We start from the raw sequence: 23,586 nt of genomic DNA, 5'->3' as shown, positions 1-23,586 counted from the left end.
CTTAATATCGTCGAATATATTTTTCCTCGTTAAAAAAATCGTGTCCATTTTGCCTGAAAAGCAGATTCACATTCGTAGAGGAACGAGCAGCAAGAGAGAAAACGGAGCAGCCTCTTTCGGAACGGAATTATTCATATGTACATCGTTTCGGTCTGAAGAATCCTCGTCTTCTTCTCCGCCCCTTCCTATCTTTGTGCGTCCGCTAATGACTGTATTTGCCCAATTAACGGCGGCGCGGCTCAGTCGGACTCGTTATTTCGGCAGGAAGGCGGACGAACGGGATTAACGCCATTCTTCGGTTCCCGCAAGATTCTCTCTCTTTCTCTCCCTCTCGATGCCGCCCGTTAAATCGACCGGGCTAACGCACCCGATTCCCGCGTGCTCCCGATAAAAGTTTGTTTCGTGTGTCTTCGACGTCGTCGAGCGAGTTAACGTCCAATTAAAGGAGTTCCTCGTTAGTGCAGCAAGCGACGACGACGATGCCGGCAATTCTCTCTTCTCCCGAGGTGCTCGCTAGCACTCTGTTGCGACTCGTGTCTGGAGTCTAGAGAGCTGCTGGTAGTCGGAATTCTCAACTCCCGCATTGCATCTTTCATGTAGGAATTAACGCCTTCGCAGGCAGATTAATGAGTCGAGTAATACGAGTCGGGGAATATAATAAATATTTGGTTTAAAATGAGAAAATGAATATCTTGTGTTTTAAAATATATGATTTTAGATTCGAATTATTTCAGATCTGATCGTATCCCGCTTTATTTAGACGATCTAGAATTTGCAACAAAACTCGTGATATAATTTATTCACAATTTTTATATACCATAGGTATTATATGTACCTATACCATGTATTATGTGTATTTATACATATATGATGTGAAAATGGATTTTGTATACACGTATATTTAACTTCATTAAATATATATATTTTTTTCTATCACACGGCGTGAAATTTTAAATAAAATTTCGTTCCGTATTTTGGTGAAAATTCAAGCGCATTAACAGCGGATTTTACACACGAAATTTGACATTTAAAACATATCTATTTTACATATCTAAAAGTTAGTCGCAAATAGTTGGAAAATTATAAATCAGTATGTGCTTTTGCATGCTATATTTTAGCATAAGCTACCATAGAACCAACATATATACTATGTATATATGATAAGTTGCGCAAAGTTGGCTCGAAAATTCGTTTAATTTATTTATAATTGAATTCTTAGAGAGGAGTGAATTATAATACGAGCCTCTGGAATCTGCTGTTCCGGGAATCTGTGAGATTAAAAGTTGAAGAAGCCCTTTACTTTCGCGATAGAAACACGATTAACTCCAAATACAATTCGCGGAAGCCGAGCGAGGGGCCCGACTGAATTATTGCTGCGGGAGGAAAAGTCGGGGGTTATTTCCCCCGACACTCGTGCTTTGCCTGAAAATTTGCAGCCGACGACGTCGTCGGATCGGACGTCACGGCGCAATAACGTAATTATAATTATTAACGTGACACGGCGCCGAAGTTTCCGCCTTCGAGAGAGCGAGACGATTTTCCTCGAATTCGCGAGGTCAAACTTGCCCCTTCAATTTTTCTTCACTGCGAATCTTCCTAAGTAAATCCACTCTCCCTAAACTTTATTATACAAAAAATAAAAAAAGCCGTCTTGTGACGGACAGGTTTTGATGAAAATGTCAAATGTGGCGATTCTAAAAAAAAAAATATATAACATCGATGACGTTGAAATCTTTGAAGGATCTGATGAAGAGGAAATTACGCGCTTCGCAATTTGACGTTTGATCGCGAACACTCGTCATGAATAAGTCGATGATTGCCAGGAGTAAAAAGCGTTGCATAAATAAATCGGCAACGAGATTTGCTTGTTCCCAAAAAAGTTCCCACACGCGTCAGTTTCATTCGAAGAATTCGCACTCGTAGGGTCTTCGCGATACGGAGTCTTTTCTTTTTTTTTCCCCTGGCGCGTCGCAACAAATCGCTTCTTTTTTTTTTTTTAGACGATTACGGAACCGAAATTTCGCCGAAGCGCAGCCGGATTAACGCGAGACTTCTCCTCCGCAACGGCGTTTTCAGCGGCGTTCGAGGTTAGTTCCGGGGCTAATCTGATTACTTAACGTCGGAACTTAACAAGAGGACCGACGAAGTTTCTCCTCGATGCCTCTTCTCTCCACGCCGACTCCTTCGTTCCCTTTCCCCTTCCCATTTTCCCGCGGGATTAAAATGACTTAATTTAAACTTCGTAACGCCGACACGGACGCCGCGCAAAACGACAATCCGCCGATTTTATCCTTCGCAAAGCCAGTCGCGCCGCCCGCATTTAACGCAGGCTAATTCGGTCGCCTCTATAAGGTTGTATAAGGGAGACTCACCTCTCGCCGACCTCTCTCTCTCTCTCTGTCTCTCGATGAAGTGATTACGAGACTTGCTTAGTCTTCCCGAAGAACGCCGTTTGCCTTCTTCGGTGCTTCTCCTGGAAACTGAACAAATTCGTTCGTTTAGAAAACGTCTCGGAAATCTCTTCCTTTATTTGAACAAAACATGTATATACTTAGAAAAGCCAATCGTGAACGTTTTTCTGAATTTTCTCGACTTTTCAACAAACGCGACATATATCGAAATGATCCCTCTTTCTCGATTTAACTTCCATGACGGTCCATTTATTTTACGCTACACTTGGATATTTCTTTCCAAGTAAAGATTACGAAGAAATTACGGTGAAAAAATATATCCTCTTCATCTACGATCTAATCATCATCATATCCGAAAAACGCAATATACGCGACATATATCGAAATGATCCCTCTTTCTCGATTTAACTTCCATGACGGTCCATTTATTTTACGCTACACTTGGATATTTTTTTCCAAGTAAAGATTACGGTGAAAAAATATATCCTCTTTATCTACGATCTAATCATCATCATATCCGAAAAACGAAACGCGAGGATGAAGCAACGAGCGCGAAAATGCGCGCAAACAGCTGACACGATCCGCGGTGTCGCGCGATAATCATAACTCTTCGTTGCAGAGTTTGTACAAGGCGCGGGCAAAAATATGCCGGTCTGCCAAGCCAGAAAAGCTCGCGCTGCGGAGGAAATGATAAATACCGGTGTCGCGCGTACGTGACCGGGTCAGTCGGGGATTTTTTGGGGACGGATGTGTCGCGCGAGAGAGACTGAACGAGGAGGAGGCTTTATCGTGACAAATGGCCGCGGGACGAAAATTTGCCTAATTAAAACGTAGAGCGCGGTCAACACAGGCCCGGTGGCATACAGAAAAGGGATTAATCCCCCGCGTACGTCGGAATTTGACCCTTATCTGCGCGCAACCGGGATCAACCGTATTTTTTTTCATCAGCGAGATAGATGCAACGAACGAGACAGGGCGAGAGAGGAAGAGAGAAATTATCAGATCGAATTTGTTTGTTTGTTCATCGACTTGGAATCGCTTAAAATATCATACCCGTTCATCTCCCGCCTTTGTTTCTTCGCAAAAAAAAAAAAAAAACTGTTTGTTTCGCGAGAAAATAAAATTGTTGGAAAACAATTTTTTAATCCGCGGCGCGGGAAGAATTTAAAAATTTCAAGTCCATCGAAATAATTTTAACTTAAAACCAGTGAACCGGAACTCGAGATGTATATTTACGATGTAATCTACTTTGCGAGGTATTAATCGCGCAGGTTTTTCATCCAAATCAAAGGGAGCGCCGTGATTCCAAGTAGAAAGTAAACCTCTTGCTTCTCTAATAAAATCAATCATGCACCAATAATCACAACCACGCCCCTCTTTGCACAACTCACCCTTTCGTCGCATCTCGCCGGACCGTTTCTTCTAACTCGATAGCTTCTCGAGGACTCCCGACGAGGTCTTGGATAGGTCCAATCGGTAAGGGCGCAGCTCGATAAATCCCTCGGCAATTCCGTTGCGCCGAAAAGAGCCGCGGCCAATCTAGTCCCCAACAGACCCAGCTCGCTCGGTCACTCGGAAAAAGCATCCGACCACTTTGCGGTGTCCCCCTTAGTTTACTTCGTTTTCTCGCTCTTCCTCTCTCAACCCGCCTTCTCGAGAAGACTCGAGGGTGGCCGATTTTCTCGGCTCGCGCGACGATTCAATCGATTCTCTTCGAGATACATTTTTTTTTTTTTTTTTTTTCATTTTTTCCCCTTCTTTCTCTTTCTCCCTTATATATCGCTATTTTTGATCGATCATCTTTAAACGATATATTTTTCGACAGAATTCAACTGTGCTGCAATTTTAATAACGCGCGAGCGTTTATGTTTACCTCGAACAAGCTATCAAAAATGCTGATCGACTTTTATTAATTTTTAACTCGCGCATAAAAATTCGAAATGATAAAATAATATTTCATATGAAACTGAGAAAAATGGTTTACTATGGCTTGCCCGTCGATTTTATTTCATCTGCAATATTCCAAATATTATGCGCGTCGCGCGTTATGATTAATAACACGAAAGAAGTTGATATATTTCTACGATGCATATGCAAAATTAATGATATAACTTTATAGATGTCTCTATACAGTTTTGCTCTTTCTCTTTTCCGCTGTGTTTTATTTAAATTAAAACTACGTTTAGACTGGCAGCAATTAATACAAAACTGAACAATTTAATTCGAAACTCTGTTTCTACTTGTGATTCATCATGCCGCTTCGGGTATTATCTTCCACTTCATCTTCACTTCGAAGTACGACAACCACACTCGCCTAACTTTACGAGTACGAGCCGCGTCTCGCCTTACCTACTAAATTCATCTTAATTAAATCAAAAATATCATCCAAGTAAAAGAACTCATTTTTAAGCAAATCAAAAAGAACCTCGAAATCACTATCGATCACTTTTTCCGCGACGAATTTTAATTAAATCACAAATTCCCATCGACGTCTCAAATATTATTTTCACATATACTTGGGATATTTTTCTTTTAACAAATGGTAATAAAACATATTTTTATTTCTATACTAAATATTTTCTTCCAACTTTTTTTTTCTATTTATGCATATGTATTATGTAATTTTTTGATTATGCATTTTGTTTCAAACTCTAAACAATATTGTCATTTCGAAATCACTATTGATCACTTTTTCCGCGACGAATTTTAATTAAATCACAAATTCCCATCGACGTCTCAAATATTATTTTCACATATACTTGGGATATTTTTCTTTTAACAAATGGTAATAAAACATATTTTTATTTCTATACTAAATATTTTCTTCCAACTTTTTTTTCTATTTATGCATATGTATTATGTAATTTTTTAATTATGCATTTTGTTTCAAACTCTAAACAATATTGTCATTTCGAAATCACTATTGATCACTTTTTCCGCGACGAATTTTAATTAAATCACAAATTCCCATCGACGTCTCAAATATTATTTTCACATATACTTGGGATATTTTTCTTTTAACAGCAAATGGTAATAAAACATATTTTATTTCTATACTAAATATTTTCTTCCAACTTTTTTTTCTATTTATGCATATGTATTATGTAATTTTTTAATTATGCATTTTGTTTCAAACTCTAAACAATATTGTCATTTCGAAATCACTATTGATCACTTTTTCCGCGACGAATTTTAATTAAATCACAAATTCCCATCGACGTCTCAAATATTATTTTCACATATACTCGGGATATTTTTCTTTTAACAGCAAATAGTAATAAAACATTTTTATTTCTATACTAAATATTTTCTTCCAACTTTTTTTTCTATTTATGCATATGTATTATGTAATTTTTTGATTATGCATTTTGTTTCAAACTCTAAACAATATTGTCATTTCGAAATCACTATTGATCACTTTTTCCGCGACGAATTTTAATTAAATCACAAATTCCCATCGACGTCTCAAATATTATTTTCACATATACTTGGGATATTTTTCTTTTAACAGCAAATAGTAATAAAACATTTTTATTTCTATACTAAATATTTTCTTCCAACTTTTTTTTCTATTTATGCATATGTATTATGTAATTTTTTGATTATGCATTTTGTTTCAAACTCTAAACAATATTGTCATTTCGAAATCACTATTGATCACTTTTTCCGCGACGAATTTTAATTAAATCACAAATTCCCATCGACGTCTCAAATATTATTTTCACATATACTTGGGATATTTTTCTTTTAACAGCAAATGGTAATAAAACATATTTTTATTTCTATACTAAATATTTTCTTCCAACTTTTTTTTCTATTTATGCATATGTATTATGTAATTTTTTGATTATGCATTTTGTTTCAAACTCTAAACAATATTGTCATTTTTACTGTCAAAATAATAATTTGGAAGAAAAGTGAAAAAACCGCGATTGCTGCGTTTCATCTGCATGTACCTATATATAGCATCCGCAATTCGAGTGCGCGGGCGAAAGAGATGGATACATCTTCCATTTCCGGTATTCTGTCTGAAATAAACGAACACTGCTCGGCCACGGAAAATCCGGCAGTGTCTGATCGAAGATGGGAATTAAATAAAAATCACGCGAACTGTAGATTTGGATCTCGCGGCAGTCGGAAACGAGATGAACGCCCTGCTCGCTCGCTCGCTCGCTCGTTCTGCATGCCAATGAGAGAAACGGGAGAACGAAGGGGGTGGAAGAGGGAGGGATGCGGCGAGACGAGCTAGTAGGGTTGCAGTTCCTCATCGCCCGCCACGTCGACGTGGTAGCGTCGCCGAAGCTAAGTCGAGCCAAGAAACGGAACGGAAGGAACCACTGCATTTATTAAACTGAGCGCGCAGACGTGCACCCCCGTTTTACTATCTCGCTCTGCGAACCCCCTCGATTTCTCCGCCTTTCTCTCTTTCTCGCCTTCTGTACACCCCGTTCGTAATTCCTGGCCGCCGTTACCTCGGTGGAATGAGGTCGGTATGTGTAAAATAGTGCCTCGATACGCTCTTCATCACCGAGTCGCTTCTCTTTCCTCGCTCGTTTGATTTTTTTCTTTCGCTTTTCCTCCTCTTCATCTCTTTATTTTACTCTTGCTGTGTTCGCTTCTTGTTCATTTTTTCTTCCTTTTCTTTCCTTTTCAATATTTTTCCCTCTACCTATTTTCTTTTTTAATTTATATTTATTTATTTTCTTTTTCTCTCTCACTTCTTCCCATTTCTTTCATTTTTCATTTCTTCCTAGTTTCATTTTTCTTCCGAATCTTGATCTTTTGTCATCTTACTTTTATCCCTCATGTTATATTTTTTTGCTTTTCTACACATCTTCATTTTCTGATTTTTCTCACACATTTCCTCTTCTATACAAAGTTCTACACAAAATGGAAGGGCTAGTATTGCAGTCGGAATTTAGGTTCGTTTCTACGCGAATCATGATCGGTGAAGACCAGCGGAAGTATCGATCGGCCGGCGATCGTGGATGACGAATATGCACCGAGCGTATCGCATCGCTTCCCCTTCCCCTCCCCCCTTCTTCCTTGTGCCGTTCTGCGATGTGTACGGATAGTGCGCGGGGATGCGAGACAATTAATCAACCGGCACAATCGCGCGCACCTACTCGCGCGACTCCGACCGAGCCTCGTGACTGATTCATTATGAGACCTTAATTAAGTCCCCGGACTCTTCCCACTCCACGCATCAGTGCCCTTATCTCTATCCTCCGTTATTCTGCATTCTTTTGTATACGGTACGATGTATATTTGATCTTCCGTTTTTTCACCGAATCCGGACGGTTTCACCCGCGACTTTGAAGGAAAGAATTTCTCCGGTAAATTTAAATTTTTAATATTTTAGTATTTATGGAGGAAAATTGGGTGTAATCGCTGGGGAAGATCTTATTAAATTAATTAACATGTTCGGGGCAAGTGAAGATTCAAATATTTTTAATGAACTTCCCAGGTAGAAATTTTGTTTCTAGAAGTATAATCAGGGCTCCATATATTCTTTTAAAGATATTTCTGGACTCCAGGTGAAAAATCTAACTAGAACCTGGGTAAAGTTTGGGACGCCTATAAATCGTACAGGTCCTATCGCAGAATCCGGGTGGACTCAAATTTACGCCCAGAATTTGTAGAAAAATAATGTGGAATCTAACTAGGACCTATAATTTTTTTCAAATATTTGCTTGATTTGTATTATAATATTTCTATAAGCTAGATTATTCGATCCTATATAGTTTCATATTTATTCTAATTTGGGAAAAATATATCAGTGGCAATCTAGAACCCATGCAGATTTTTCCGATTATTTTTTTCCTCGGTAAAATAAAGGTAAATTTCTAGGGTGTATTCTGGACAGATATTTCAAACTGCATTTTTGTTACCTGTATTTAATCTCGGCAAATCGAGGCAGAAAGACAAGATTATCGAGTAGAGCCAATTTAAAAATTACACATTTACATATTATAAATGTAGAAAAATGTATGTCCACGAGAGGATTTAGAAAGGGTGGAAACGAGCCCAGTCCAGGACTCGGCCTTTATCTTATCACGCGCCGGATGTGGCCGTGCCTTCCGACGTGGGATTCTTTATTGGGCAGTTAGACCCCTCTGATAAAAACGCGCCACTTTACGGTTCCATACTAATGGAATTTCTCGGGCGCATTTTCATTAATTTCACGCGCGAGCGAGTAAAGGTTAATTATTATTGCGGCCTGAAATTTTTGAAGTTCGCATTAATCCGGGTAGACACGCTCTCAAGTATATCGAGTGCTCTTGCGATCAAAACCCACCAAAGTCGAGTCGAGTGAGTGCTTTTTCGAGAAACAATACGTTTTCATCCAGCCCTTTTTCCGATTAATGTGTCTCCGTCAATAAGATTAATCGATGATACTCTCGATTTTTCAGCACGCTGAGGTGGAGGATGGAAGAGCTGGAGACGCTGGAGAGCACGGAGTGCCCGGAGTGCCCCGGGCCGCCCCCTGAGTTCCGGTTGCCGCCACCTCCTCGGCCACCCTTCCTCACCGAGGGCACCTTCTGCTCGGAATCGCCCCTCGCCGAGCTCGAAGACTGCGTTGCCATCCCGGTGAGTGTTCTCGATTATTTCTTTTTCTTCAATTATGCAATTCGATTTACGGAGTGCTGCCCTGATAAGGGCTGATTATATTATATCGCCGACTCTCTGAGTCTCTGGAAATCTCTCATTTAACTTTCCGATCCGACCTCAATCGAGAGAGAGAGTTTCTACGTTTGCAAGACATATCTCTATTATAATATTTGACTAAGATTTCTTGGAAATCAAGGGAAACGCCAAGAATGTTAATCAGTACAAGCAACGATCTCTTCTTGGAAAGAACATTTTCTCTCCATTTTATCTATAATATGAATAAGCGCGCTTTAATATTATGTTTATACATAATCAGAGATAAGCACAAAATCGTTTTTAAAGAAAGAAATTAAAATATTTATGCATCTCTCTATTTCTTTTATTAGTGTTATAAATGGTTAAATCAGGAAAAATTATTTATTTACGTGTTAATTAAAATCTTATTTGAAATATATGTTCACTTGATTTTATGAATCAAAAATAAATATTTCAAATATGCATTTTTTCTCTCTTTTAGACACTTCGAGTAATCGATTAAAATGTGGACAGCAAAATATTTTTATATTTATTTTCATTATTTTGTGATTTATTTTATTTAGTATTCTCTTATAATTTACATTTTTTCAAATTTAATTTATATTAATATTTAAAATTATTAAATCAAAAGAGTAGTTTTTGTTGTTATTTAACATTCAGATGATGGATATACTTTGAAATTAAATGCATATTTGTTTTTTTTCTTTTCTAATGATTTACCTGATTAAATGACATTATATTACAAGAAATAATATCTAGTATGCAGCTTTAATAAAACTTTAAAAATATACATTTCAAATATTACAATTTTTATATAATTTTGTTTAATTATTATTTCGTAATTTCTCAAATCAATGTTTCCTGTACATATATTTGTATCTGTTATATAATTTCTTTCTCGTCGAGAAATCTTTCAAACTTTAAAATTATTCAAACGGCATTTACAAATGCAGTTCACCTCTCTATGCACGTGATATTCCCAGAACAGATTACTCGTTTTATTTGAATCGTTTTGACGGGGGTGGTCTTTTTCTCGGCACACGAGCGATACTTTATTTTGTCTGAGGGGGCGTGTTGGATAGTTGGAACGCGCGCCATTCGGTGGCCCGAACTAATCTGCAAATCGCCTTTCGACGGCACTCGTCGAACGAAACGCGCTCGCTAATTCCTCGCTACTTTCAGAGGTATACTCCGTAACTAACTCCGTAATTCAGCCTTCTTTCCGCGGCTTATATCGATCTTTTCGTATACGTCGGGTCGATACGCGCATTCGAGACGCGGAGGCAGAGTTTATCGCTTTTGTCGTTCGGAGAATATTTCCGCGCGCCGTATTCATGAGCGGAATACCGGAATTCGAAGATCGATGGTCGGAAGTTCTGCGAATATACCCGCGGCTTGGAAAATATATCGCTCGAGTTTCACGATTATTAAAATGCCGGCGAAAAAAACGGCGAAAAGTTTGAGAAGGGTCGACCGCGAGTACTTAGCCGCGAGAAAAATTATTGGAAATGTGGTTTCTTGAAGATTCTTCAAGATCCGATCTCTTATTTCTTCCGTGTTTCTAGATGCACGCACATTTATGACTGACGTATTATATAATGTGTGTAAAAATATAATAAACAAAATTGGAATACAATAGTATATTGTGTATCAAGTGCGGAAAGTTGACAATTGGTCACGAGTGCGAGGGATGAACGACCATCCCACACGAGTGAACAATTGTCAATTCGCACGTGATACACATACTATTTTGTATTACAAGTGCAGGCAAAGTGGCTTTGTGCGCGTTTTCACGGTGCGGGAATAGCCGCGTTCAAAGTCATTGTCCACGGCTGAAGCCGTGGGCAATGACTTTGAACGCTGCTCAGTCGTAGGCAATGGCTTTGAATGCGGCTTATTCACTCACCGCGTCGCCGCTAGATGACGGCGTGGGAAATCGGCCGCTTTCCGCACAGAAAATACGCACACAAAGTGCCACTTTGCCTGCACGTGTAATACAAAAAATTATAATCGTTACAATACATATACATATACGCATGTATTAAATTTATTTTAACTGAATATGTTTATGAATGTGGAGATGAAATTGCCATAAATTGCCATGTTAATGTGATTAGTATCACATTTATTTGAATGAACGTAGCGAACCGAATTTGCATTTGACGGCTTATACCGGCGCGTTGAATTTTGATCATGTCCGACACTATCGCGATTTCGAGGAGCGTTAAAGTTTTCTAATTGTCCGATACGCGCGGGTAACGTCTTTTCTTCCTCCTCGCCGCGGCGGAAAGAGTCGGTCGACGATGAGATTCAGGATCGGACGGAAAGAGGCATGAGTCCTGTAAGAAATTCGCCGCCAAGTAGCGGGCGTTTAATTGCAATTACAATCGCAGAAGCTCGTCAAAGCGCTCCTTTTCCCCCGCGGAGGAGATAAATTGGATATCCTGCTGTTATCTCTTTTGATCCGCCGAGTACGCGCAAGAACTGTCCTGAATAATAGAGTATCATGGTTGAACGGGAGATGAAGGGACCAGGAAGAAAGGAGGGACAAAAAAGGCGCGCACTAGGCATCGGGGCTGAGAGAGAGAGAGAGAGTTAATGTAAAATACATAAACGGAGCACTCGAGCAATTAAAGCAATCAGCATTTGCCGAGATTTTTCCCCGTCTTGTCTCAAAGCGTCCCTTTCCTTTCCCTTCTCCCGGCAACTTCTTTAAATCTTCCCGTTATCAGAGCGTGTCTCTCGCGTAATATGTAAAAAAAAACTTTGTATTTCTTCAGCAATTTATTGCTCGTCACGCTAGAGAGCTTTTATTGAGCGTTCCATTGGATGTTATTCCGGAGATATTGTTATATACGTTTCCAATAGCACGGATGTAAATCTGGTTTGTTCTTCACTCTAGCTCTAATAATTTGTCGAGCGTATTCGCGCGCACGCGATAGTAACGCGTTAATTAATTGCGATATAACTGTAACGATATTAATTTCAATGGTATATATATATATATATAACGCGCGAATTGGTCTTTTTTCTCCTTTTATCGGATTTTAAGTAAATAGAGTATAACACGCGTCGAACGTGATCAATTCTTATTTCGTCCTACTTCTTTCCTCCCTTTGAAAATTCTATGCCACAGGAACGAGTATAAATGTCCAGTTATCGTATTGCGAATGTGATGCTTTTAAACGACGCGTGAAATTGAGTGGATTAAAGCAAACGCGAAAGAAATGTTAAATATTAAATAAAATGCAGCGCATCGCGGCAAATCTCATACATAAATATATACATGTATTAAATAAAAATATATATGTGCCTGTGTGTATTTGTACACGGTAGATCGAAGATTCCGCAGCGTTGTAATATTTTCTTGTTCTAATATTTACCGGATGTACGTATACACCGTACGGTGCAGCTTCCTTGACCCGTTCGCGTGTGATCTATATGGCACGACCGGACGTGAATGCAGCGCATCGCACGGATGGGAAAAGAATTCCAATTAAAGTGCGTCACGCGATTCTGGCCGGAACTCTCTCCTCGACTTCTTCTCACGTACGGTAACTTGACAGTGACGCAACCTGAGTCTTTCGATTCTTCGCCGTAATGTAACTGCATACTATTACATTTGAAATATCTCATCTATCGCGATATGCAATATTCTTTATTATGAAATATGTATACCGAAAATATATATAATTTTTTAATAATAACAGGACGCTAAACTAACGCGGGAAACGTAACAACTGTTTTTTGATTAAAATACCGTAATTGTACGGGCGGTCGAAGGTTACTCGATTCGATGGAGTGAGAAATAACAATAGTCGCGGAAATCCGGTCGAGAAGGATGAAAATTCTCTACGGCGCGAAACTCGGTAAATGTAAGACACGTTACGCGTCTTATCGTAGGTTAAATCGCGCGCGATAAAGAGCACTCTAGACAGGCAGCTTACAAGTAAACGGTGGTAAGAATAATCGCCTCGGGACCGATGTAAATAAAGGAGAGAGAGAGTGAGAGGCAAGTCGACCAAGCGCGAATATGGTCGACGAGAGAGTTGCTGTTTCAGTATTGTCTCTCTAAAGCGGACGTTAAAAAAGAAAGCGCCATCTACTTTCCTCGTCGTTCTCGTCGACCATCTTCGCGCCTTCTCCATAATCCTCCTCCTGCACGGACTGACCCGGGATAAAAACGCTTGCACGACTATTAATAGGGAACATGTGCTCCGACCTTGTCGCCTCGACCCGTTATCGCCGCGCGATTTTACATCATTACGGGTAATTGGAGACACGTCTCTTGCCGCTCCGAGAATGTATCTCCATGGGAAGATATATTTCGGGAAGTTAACACCGCGTGTACTCGAAATAGCCCGGCTAAATAGGTTACATTACATCTTTCTGCAGAGCCATTACATACGGATCACTTTCCGAAGCGTCGGAAAGACCTCGCAGAATTTTAATCGCCCGCTTCGAAATCCGTATAATAATTCAAGGAATTTCGGAGTCTTGTTCATGCCCGCCCGAAATTTTCTGAGAAACACATTGTCAAATATTTACTTCTCGCGAAGTGGAATTTTTCTTAAAAATCTGTCGCTCGAAAATTGATTACTGATATGAAAAACTCTCTCGTTCTCGTGATCTATTTATAGGGGCTCCTATATCTTCAACCTTAAGCTCGACATCTTCATTTTCTTCACAAATAAGTAAAATATGCGCTTCGACGTTCCAAATACATTTATTAAGTTAATTGAATTTAAACGCCATTGTTTCGCTGACTGTTATCGAGATATATGTCCCCCATTACTTAGCGTCGTTAATATATCGTTTCCTAAATGCAGTATTGCTAGATACTACATCATTGACTATTCGTAACTACCGGACGCGCAATTAGCGTATCGGATGATTAATATCGCTGTCGCTGCAGTAGAAGGAGCAAATACGTCGAGATAAAATTAATTCAGGAGTCGCAGTCGAAGGTTCTCGCTTCGTTGCTGCCCGTACTTGCGCATGCGCTATTAAATCGCAGTCCGATAAAGACGACCCACGATCCGTCCTCTCTCTCTCTCTCTCTCGCTTTTGGAGTCTCCTGTGTAACTTGTCGGCGAATTATTTCGACATCGAGAGCCCGCGGACTCCTAGGAGACCAGAATCGAAATTAATTGTTCACCGGATAATAAGACTCCGCCGCGTTTCCCGTCCAGCGAAACGACGCCCACGGATTGTTAATCATTTCCCATTGTCGTCCCTGAGTAACGGTCGAGTAATACGCAACCTGTCCGCGTGTGTTTAATCTCGACTAACTGCTGGACGCAGCAGTTTCTCCATTTGCAACCGCATCTCGGAGAGGAGGAAGACCGCAACTGCGAAACTGCGTGTTCTATCTCGCGAAACGCTTCTCTGTATAAATTGCAATTAATTCTGTTGATACATCGTAATATCTCGAGAAACGAATTTTTTACCAATTTTTCGTCATGACACATCGAAAAGTCTGTCGCGCTTTTTTTTTTTTTATGGGTCTTAACGTCGTCGATGGATTAACCGATGCGAGGTGTGGCGCGTGCAGGTGGCAAATGCACATTTAACGGGACGCAAATCCCCGTCGGTTTCCGAGGGAAAGCCTCCTCCCTTTCTACCCTCTGATGGTTTTTGCGCTATCTCGCGTCTGGCTTTGGAGGGACGTTAAACGCATCGGGTAAGTCCTTAATTGAATTCTCACCCCCCGTGGCTCTTGCGCTTCCGGCGTTACAATAAGTGCTGGAAACATGGTAAACATTTTGTCCATCCGCGGCTCTTGGAATTGGATTGACAGTGAAGAGGGAAAAAATCATGATCCTATAAATAAATTTTATATCCCGTATAATGGTCGCGTGAAGTGTTCTTTTTTTGTGGAAGCTTGTTATTCCCCGAAAGTGCGGCTAACAATGTGTTGGACCGATCCTTTGATATAGAGGGGTCGTAGAATAAGACGTGTCTTATTCCATCTTATTTATCGGAGAATACATTTTTCCGCGAAATAGCGAGGTGTTTCCCTCAAACAATCGCAATATCTCTTTGCCGTCCGAGGAATACATTGTATATATATATATATATACACACCTTCCGAAAGATGGTTACGACCGACCACAAGCTTACGTAACGCGCGTAAAAGTTTGCGTTTCGCGGACGATTTTACTGCGTGCATATACGGGAGAAGGTGCGAAAAGCCATTTACGAGCGAGGAGAGAAACGCGCGGTTCGAAAATGCAGGGTGTAAGTCGAGAGAAACGGGGAAGGAAATAGCGACGAGGAAAAAAAGGAAGGAAGCGAAATAACAGCCGAAGAAATTGTCTCTCTCTCTTTCTCTCTCGAGGAAGAGCAGGAGAAAGGAGAAGTATTAGCCCACTTTGTGAAAACTCAGAAGGAGCACGATTCCCTTTGTGAGACGAAATTTTTTGTATTATACTTTTTCTCCTCTTTCGTCCCGCGTACCGTAGGAATTTTACGTATACCCACCACGAGGAGAGAACACGCTCGTTTCGCGCTGAACCTACGCGAAAAGTCGAGTTACTTTAATTCCCCTCGGATTATCTCGACTCTCATTCGCCGGACGCTCGACTCTCTTATCGTGCGACTGTTCTCGGGATCATAGAACAGTAGTAGCTATAGCCCCGGCAGCAGCAGCAGTCACATTTAATCTCGGACATGAAATTTCCACGTAAGTTGCGTTCCGGCTCCCGCTCGAGTGATTTTTAATCTCCTCGTTATCTTTCCTTCTCTTGCGCTCGAAAGAAGAAATGGAAGAAAAAAAAAATGATGAAACGCGAGAAGCTGCGCGAAATCCATGCCTGAATCTTAATCGAGATATAATTGTACCGCTTCGAGGTTCTCGTATATATCTCTGACTCTGAGAAGCTTATAATATCTCCTTCTCTCGTTCTTTCACTTCCGACTCGTCTCGTTTCTCTCTTTCCTTCTCGCGCAAGAGCGCGAATTTAGATTCTTGCTTGCGGAAGATCGAATCTATCTCGCGCGAGCCGAGTTTACAGTTAGTCCGTATTGCTAATTTGATCCGGGAGGGTCAATCGAGTTCGTTCTCGATTTCTGTCTGGTAGCGATCCAAAATCTCTCTACCGGTCGAAAATAAATATTCGACGCTTGCCAATTACTTTGCGATATTCATGAATGTGCTATACCTCCCGAAATAGTCTGTCTCTTTATTGTCAATTTCTTGACTTTAATTTATCATATTAAATCGGTGGCAAAACATTTATATCAAATTTGTGAGCTGCACGAATAAATTAATACCCGAATAAATTCCTCTCTCGCGGCTATTTTTATTTATTTATTTAATTTTATTCTAATTTTAACGTTTTTGCGAAACAAAGTATTTTTGTTTATCGATAAATTTTAATCGGTGAATGGTTTAAGTTCTACATTACATATAATGTTACTTGACTATTTCATTGCAGTTACGAATTTATTTTAATTATCCGATGGAGTGTTCGAGTCGATCACGAAAGTAAATTGACATAGTCGAAATAGTATTCCGTTAAAATTTAGCTCTGAATTACCACACTCGGAGTAAGTACGTGCACCAATATACATCTTTCTCATTTTTCTCATATGTGAACAGATTCACATTACAAGAATCGTGTCAACATATATATATATATATATATCTCGGAATTTATTCAATCTAACTATTAACTAGAACACACAGGAATTTTTTCTCCACAGTTTTCTCTCCCAAAAACATGAATCGAAAACCACATCGGCGCAAAATTATTTAAATTATTAATTAGAACACACAGGGAATTTTCTCTCGCAAAAAGGACGGTACGAGTCAGAATTTCGTCTTAAACTACTGGCGCACGTTTATTTAAATTATTAACCAGAGATCCGCGCAGGGATTTTTTCCTAATTATTTCTACCGCTGCTTTACGCATCTCACGAACGTTTATTAATCTCGGGAGCGACGCGACTGACGCGAGTTACCGGGCGTCAATTTATCGCGGGCAATTCGCTCGCACTTTCGCGAGGCGCGAATTAATCTGCATGCGCGGCGCGCCGTCATTCGCTTCCTCTCTCATCTCTCGATCCTCCGGGCTGCCGAGTCGCTCTCGTCTCCGCGACGAGAGAAAGAGCGAGCGCGCATTCGCGATACTCATCTGGCGGCGCCGCTTGCTTATGGGATTGGTAATTTCGCGAAGCAATTTTCTCGCTGTCTCGTTTTTGCACCCGCTTGCGGAGAAAGCGACGTGGAAATATCCGCGCACGCACATACATATATATATTTCGCTTCTTCGCGAAAATACGCAAATATTGCGGGTCGTTCGCGCGAAAACGCGAGGATCGTCGTCTCTCTGTGTGCGCCGTTTTGAATTTCGCTTTAGCCCCGACGACGACGACGAAAGTTTGGATTAAGTCGGCGGTATAATGCGACGAGTGCGGGCAATTGGACAAGTTTGGATTTGAATTATAGCCCCGCCGCGCGAGATTGCGAAAACCCATCCCCTTTCCTCCTTTCGGTTGTTGGCCACCTGGCCGCGTCCTTCGGAGGATATTTCAGGACGACGACGACGTTAAAAACGGTCGCGAGTATCGCAAAAAGACGCACGAATCGGAATTTTTGTCTTAAACCAACCCGGCGCGATTTTACAATTCTGCAATTTGATTGAATGCTTAAAAATCGACGGAATAATTTACGTAACTTTATAGCGCGCCTTTATATAAGTTCGCTGAAAGCAAACTACTAGAATGTAGTAGAGAAAACGATAAGAACAATAAACTCTTAAATATATTATATATAATATACATACTTTTGTTATATACAAGTATATATGTATATCTCGGACAATAAGAAAACCGTCAAAGCTCTTTCCGATTCTGATAGAAGGTTTTCCTTTCATCAAAGGGATGAGGGAAAAGAGCGCAGCAGCTTCGGAGTGAGACTGAATCGCAAAGGAGATGACGGGCAAAAAAGCGAACGGTCAAGTCTTTTTGCAATTCGCCGGGCGACGTCTCTTTATTACGCGAGGGAATCCGCTTTGTTTTCGCCGACGCGACGCCTCGAGAGTCGCGAAAAAGAGAATCGCGGACGCCTTGAAAAAAAAAAAGGACAGGGGGAAGAAAAGGCGGGAAAGAGGGCGAAAAGAAATGCAGAAGGAATGCCGCTCGCGTTCTCGCAGTCTCGACGGAACTTCGCGCGTCTTGATGGGAACTGGAAGACTGAAAAATGAGCATTGCCGGTAAAAAAAGCGGACGGAAAAGCAACTCGCGCTTTATCGCGTCAGGATGTTTTAGTAGAGACGGAGCGAGAAAGGCTGCGTGTTCGCCTCGCTACTTTAGGGAATAGTTTTATTCGCTAAGCGCTTGAAAAAACGCTCGGTTACACCTCGATCGCCAGGGATCGATGCCATGTAAATTACATTCGGAATCAATTCGGAATTTATACCAAGTTAATTATTTCTAAAAAAAATAATATACAAAGTATCTTTCGGATGTCAAAATATATCAAGAAAGGTTATTATCACTATTTTTGCAATTTTTTATTTCATTATATATATATCCTTGCAATTAAACTTCAAATTAAATTTCTGTTTAAATAAACTCAATTAAATGTTTAATTTTTTAACTATACAAAGTTTGGCTCTTCTTCAATTAATATAAATTCGGAAATATATACTTATTGATGTCTCAAAATTGTCGAAAAATCACCAAATCAATCGGAGAAGGAAAAAATGTTTGAGACGCAGTCTCTACATCGCGTATGAAAAATATCCCGCCCGATATATGCGGGTGGGAAACGCGCGGGATATAAAACGCGAGATTATACCACCGCGTTCGATAAACCCTCGCGACGCAATTTCAATTTCAATAATAACTATGCGCGCCGTATTACGCGAATAATTCCGTTACATCGCCGTTCGCCGATACATCAACGATGATAACGTAATAAACGGGACAAATGTATATTCCTTGATCTGTTTTTCCGAGAGACGGACACCGGCACGAAGGAATTTTGCCGTACGCGGCAAAAAGGAAGGAAATCGGACTGACATGACGCTTTGTTCTCTCTCGCTTAGCATACTCCGTATAGGTATATATATATATATATATATTGGACCACAATTTATTTTCCCTACCTACTTTGCCTCCGTACTACTTTTCCGCTCTCCGAGTATCACCGTATCGCATTCACCGTCGACACACGAAGGGGTTCTTTGACGCATCTTCCGTTCCTTTAGCTGATTTGCGTCTTTGATAGCGACGAATGCGCCGAAACGAATGCCGCATCGAACGCGTTTCCTCGCTTTCGTTCACCGGGAATTTCAGCGAGAGAACGAGAGAGAGAGAGAGAGAGAGAGAGAGAAAGGGAGGAAGGGAGCGCTTTTCTGAAACTTTAACGGAATGTAAGTAACGACGTACAATTCTAAAATCGCGTTCAAAGTGCTCGGTCCGATCGTTTCTCGACGCGAGCAAGAATTTTGTACAAATGAGAGCAAAAAAGGGACACTCCCTCGTACAAAAGATGCATGTTAGATTCGATTATTAACGGTTGCTTCGAGAGAAAATTTAAACGTTCGCATTGAATTTGTTGCTTTAAAAAATTCATTTGACGTTTTATCATTCCAAAATAATTAGCATTCATATAAAGTCAAAAGAGTTTACTAAAAAAAAAAAATTGCAAAATTGCCGATTTGTTTCAATTAATTTTATTCTAAACAAGAATTATACCATATATGTATATAGAAAATATCCATGTCTATCTGATAAAAAATATTCATTTGTATTACACGTGCAGGCAAAGTGGCACTTTGTGTGCGTGTTTTTTGTGCGGAAAGCGGCCGATTTCCCACGCCGCAAGATGGGGTGGTCCCCCACACTCGTGACCAATTGTCAACTTTCCGCACTTGATACACAATATACTATTGTATATTACTTAAAAAAAATACATATACCTATCTCTGACATCCGAAAAGGTGATACCAAAAGTTGTAATAAGACGAAAAAGATCTAAATCGGATATTTTGACACTCCCACGCTTTTCATACCCCGGATGTAAGAGTAGCCGAGGGAGAGAGAGAAAGAAAATCTGTCATCTGATTATAATTATACTCCGGAGTAGTCCGGAGAGACGATGAAAAGCGGAGATGAGAGTTGGAGGTAGAGAAGCGGAGAGAAAGCCAGACGCCCTGGGAAGCGGATCCCCCGACATCGTCGTCGCCGTGTCGGGCTGTTTACACAGCAGGCTTTCGTGGAAACAAGCGCGTGAAAACTTTCACGACCTTGTGGCGAGCTCCCGTGTCGTCGTCGTCGTCGTCGTCGTCGTCGTCGGAAAGCTCAGCCGCGTAAAGCCGTGACCCGACTTCTCTCTCGCGACCCGCCACAATGGCGACAAACGAGCTCGAATAGAGCCGACCTTCTCTTCCTCCTTCTCCTTTCACTCCTCTTTGTGGTATTCCTCCGACGACATAAGCATAAGCAACGTTGTCGATCTAATGGACTTGGAAAATAGACTGAATATATATTCCGCGCTTCTGTGTCTTCGAAACAGCGAGGAATCCTCGTGCGTCTTATTTTGTTGTACGTGAAACGCAATTTTGCTAATTATTTGACGGTGATATGTAATATATACACATGTAATAATGGGAAAAATATTTTATAGTTTACACAGGACAGCTTGTCTAATTAAATATCAACTTAGTAATTATTTTGGGTTTTCAAGTATATTTCATCTTCTGGTTGTGTGGCATTTTTTAATTTTTAAAACTCACACCGAAAAATAGCGCCAAGAGGATTCTCTTAATTTAAGACGATATTCTTAATTTATTCTTATTTTTAGAAAAAAATATACGAAAATTTAGAGAAATTTCTTAAATTAAGAGGATCCCCTTGGCGCTAAGAATACAATTGTTTCGGTGGCAGGTGAATAAACAATTATCAGTTATTTCGCGGATGAATTTATCCGGACATGTGTGCATTTTCCAAGGTTTACGATTCGCGCGTCATTTCCGCGACGCGGAAGTCAAACTCGGGTTAATTGCAAACTAACAAAGTAACGCCGGAGCACTAACACGATTTTCGCGAAGCACGTTTCTCCAATGGCGATTAAAGTTGACTCCCCCGAGTTTTACAGCGACCTCGTTCGCGATGACGAAAGTTTAAGCCGCGAAATATTATTCCGTCGCCCGACGATGATCGTCGCTCGATTGAGAGCGTTGCTATCGAAATTAATTCTATAGCGAATTGAATTACCCTCGCTCAGTTAAACATCTCGGTTATGTTTCATTACAGCTATAACGCACGTTAATTACGCTCGATTATTCATATGTATGTATGAATGAACCCGGTTTACTCTCCGCTGCACTGCTATTACGCGAACATTAAGAACGTACATTCAGTTATTAAAGTAACTGGCGCTAGAATTAATCTTGCATAATTATTCTATCTTGCAAATATAATTATAAGATTACACGATACGTTTACTATTTTCTCTCGCGTAATTTTTCCTCTCGTTAAAATATTTTACAGTTTCTTTCCCTTCTTATGGACATTTTTTTACAGCACACGATTGTCCCTTCGTACATATACAGGGTGTTTCAGAACTGGCAGACAATTTTAATGTCGGATTTCTGGTATCATTCGGAGTCGATTTTTTCTTGGTGAAAATGTTGAGGGAGGCCATCATTTTTAGCATATTCCCAATTTTGCAATTATATATATATCTTTATATAACTAAGCCTTATATTAAAATTCTATTAATACAAACTCTAAAATTATACGGGAACTGAAGAATGTAGTTCTGTTAACATTTTATATCCACAAGGCTTAGTTTCCAAAAGAGTCTGTATTTTCAACTGCTTCGAATAATTCGAAGATGATTGATTGGACATTTTCGCCGAGGAAAAATCGTCTCCGAATGGAATCTGCCATCAAAAACTTTTCCGGTTCTGAAACGCCCTGTATACACATATAGATTTGTGTAAAAAAAAAAAGGGGGTCGATAAATGCGGCGTTAATATTGATACCGGTTGCGACGTTTCACCTCGATTGGTGCTCTTCGCTTATTCTCGCCATCGTAGAACGGATGTTTACGGTTTCTCTCCCACGCTAAAGGGTTGATACGACCGGCGGAGAGGGAGGCGGAAGGGGAGGGATGACGCGACCGGTCGGGTTCGATGTTTACGCGCGTCCGGAATAATCAAGGGCGAGGCTCGACGCTGGTAACGAGGGTGTCGCAAAACCGCAAACGTCATCCCCCCAGAATTCCTCGCGCAGGGAGAGGGATGTCTCGTCCTCTGTTCTCGCTCCGCGATCCGTTAATCGTCACCCGGGAAACGGGGTCGTCTGGAAAAGTATATACCCGGCTTCGAACCCGGAAGTGTATGGCTGGGCGGTCCATTACGACCGCGACGAAATAAACCAGTCGGTTAATCCTCGTGTATTTCCCGTAATAGTCGTCGTAAAAACCTCTTCTCAGTACGTTTCCCGAAATCGGTGTTTGGTGACCTACATTGGTAAAGTTATTTTTTTTTTTTGCAATTTTTCAAAGTTTATCTTAAATATTCTCGCTATCGCGCTCTCCGATTTGAATTAAAACTCGAAAACAAACTTTTATTATCATTCATCTCCATTGTGCTTTTTTTTAATTTTTGTAATATTTTTTATTATATATATATATATATATATTTTGTAGTTTGATGAAAAATTTAATCAATTATCAAAACAACGTAAAATGTGGAATATAAAATATTTACTTGCTAAATAAATCATGAATATGATTGATAAAACGATAATAAAGTCTCTTGATGAGAGTTCTCTCGTCTTTACATTTTAGCGAGTACAAAAAACCGCGATTTTTTTTGTGCAAGCTACTTCTGACAATTACTCTGCTTACCTAGGGGAAGATAAACATCGAGTTTGGCCGACGGCTACATTTTGAAACAATCGTCCCGTAAGAGAGTCTAATGTCTCGACAAGCAGTTTTGAGAACAAATCACTTTGAACTTTGCGACGAAGATCGAGCGATCTCGCGTCGTCGATCTCCTTCGTGAATTATATAAACCATTCTGTCCCTTTCTCCTTTCCTTCGAGGCGATTCCAAGGGGACATTATCGGAAACCCATTAATTAGCATTCAAGGTTCGTTGCGTGCAAGGTCGTTTTGCCAAAGGAATACGGTCGAGGGCGAAGGTCGTCGGAGAAGAGCCATCCCCTTCGTCGCTACGGATACTTTCGAATCTTCTTCTTTCGCCCCCGAGTACTTAATTAACCCCATTGTAATTAATGACGCATCGCTCTCCTAATCCCTCCTCGTCGATAACTTTATATTTTCAGAAACGCGCGAGCGCAATAATCTTCATTGATTAATGTTTAAGGTTTGTAAATTGCGAGCGTAAAATAAATTTTCGGAAAATATAGTTGGATGAAAAACCGCGCGATTGAATTATGAAATGTTGATAAAATTTAAAAAAATTTTTTGAACGAGATATATACATTCATTACTTTCGATTCATAACTTAGATTCATCATGGATCATCCTATATAAATATGAA

General features: G+C 40.3%; 1 protein-coding gene across 4 annotated transcripts in view; it reads left to right on the top strand.

The window, feature by feature from the left end:
* Positions 1 to 23,586, top strand: part of pxb (putative Hedgehog signaling attenuator pxb) — a 393,744-nt gene that overhangs the window by 283,894 nt on the left and 86,264 nt on the right. For 3 of the 4 annotated variants that reach the window (XM_085487730.1, XM_029316242.2, XM_085487729.1), the window contains exon 2: positions 8,825 to 9,002. In XM_085487730.1, coding sequence (XP_085343856.1) covers positions 8,841 to 9,002 — 162 coding nt within the window. In that variant the 5' untranslated portion in view covers positions 8,825 to 8,840. Of the gene's footprint in view, positions 1 to 8,824; positions 9,003 to 14,558; positions 14,743 to 23,586 lie in introns of those variants that run through there. The other variant, XM_085487731.1, reaches the window with a different exon arrangement.

The sequence above is a fragment of the Nylanderia fulva genome, unplaced genomic scaffold (assembly GCF_048542155.1).
Source record: "Nylanderia fulva isolate GAGA-0341 unplaced genomic scaffold, ASM4854215v1 Scaffold6, whole genome shotgun sequence".
NCBI classification, from domain to species: domain Eukaryota; kingdom Metazoa; phylum Arthropoda; class Insecta; order Hymenoptera; family Formicidae; genus Nylanderia; species Nylanderia fulva.
Note: the sequence above shows the minus strand (reverse complement) of the source record. Positions and strands in the feature narration are given on the sequence as shown.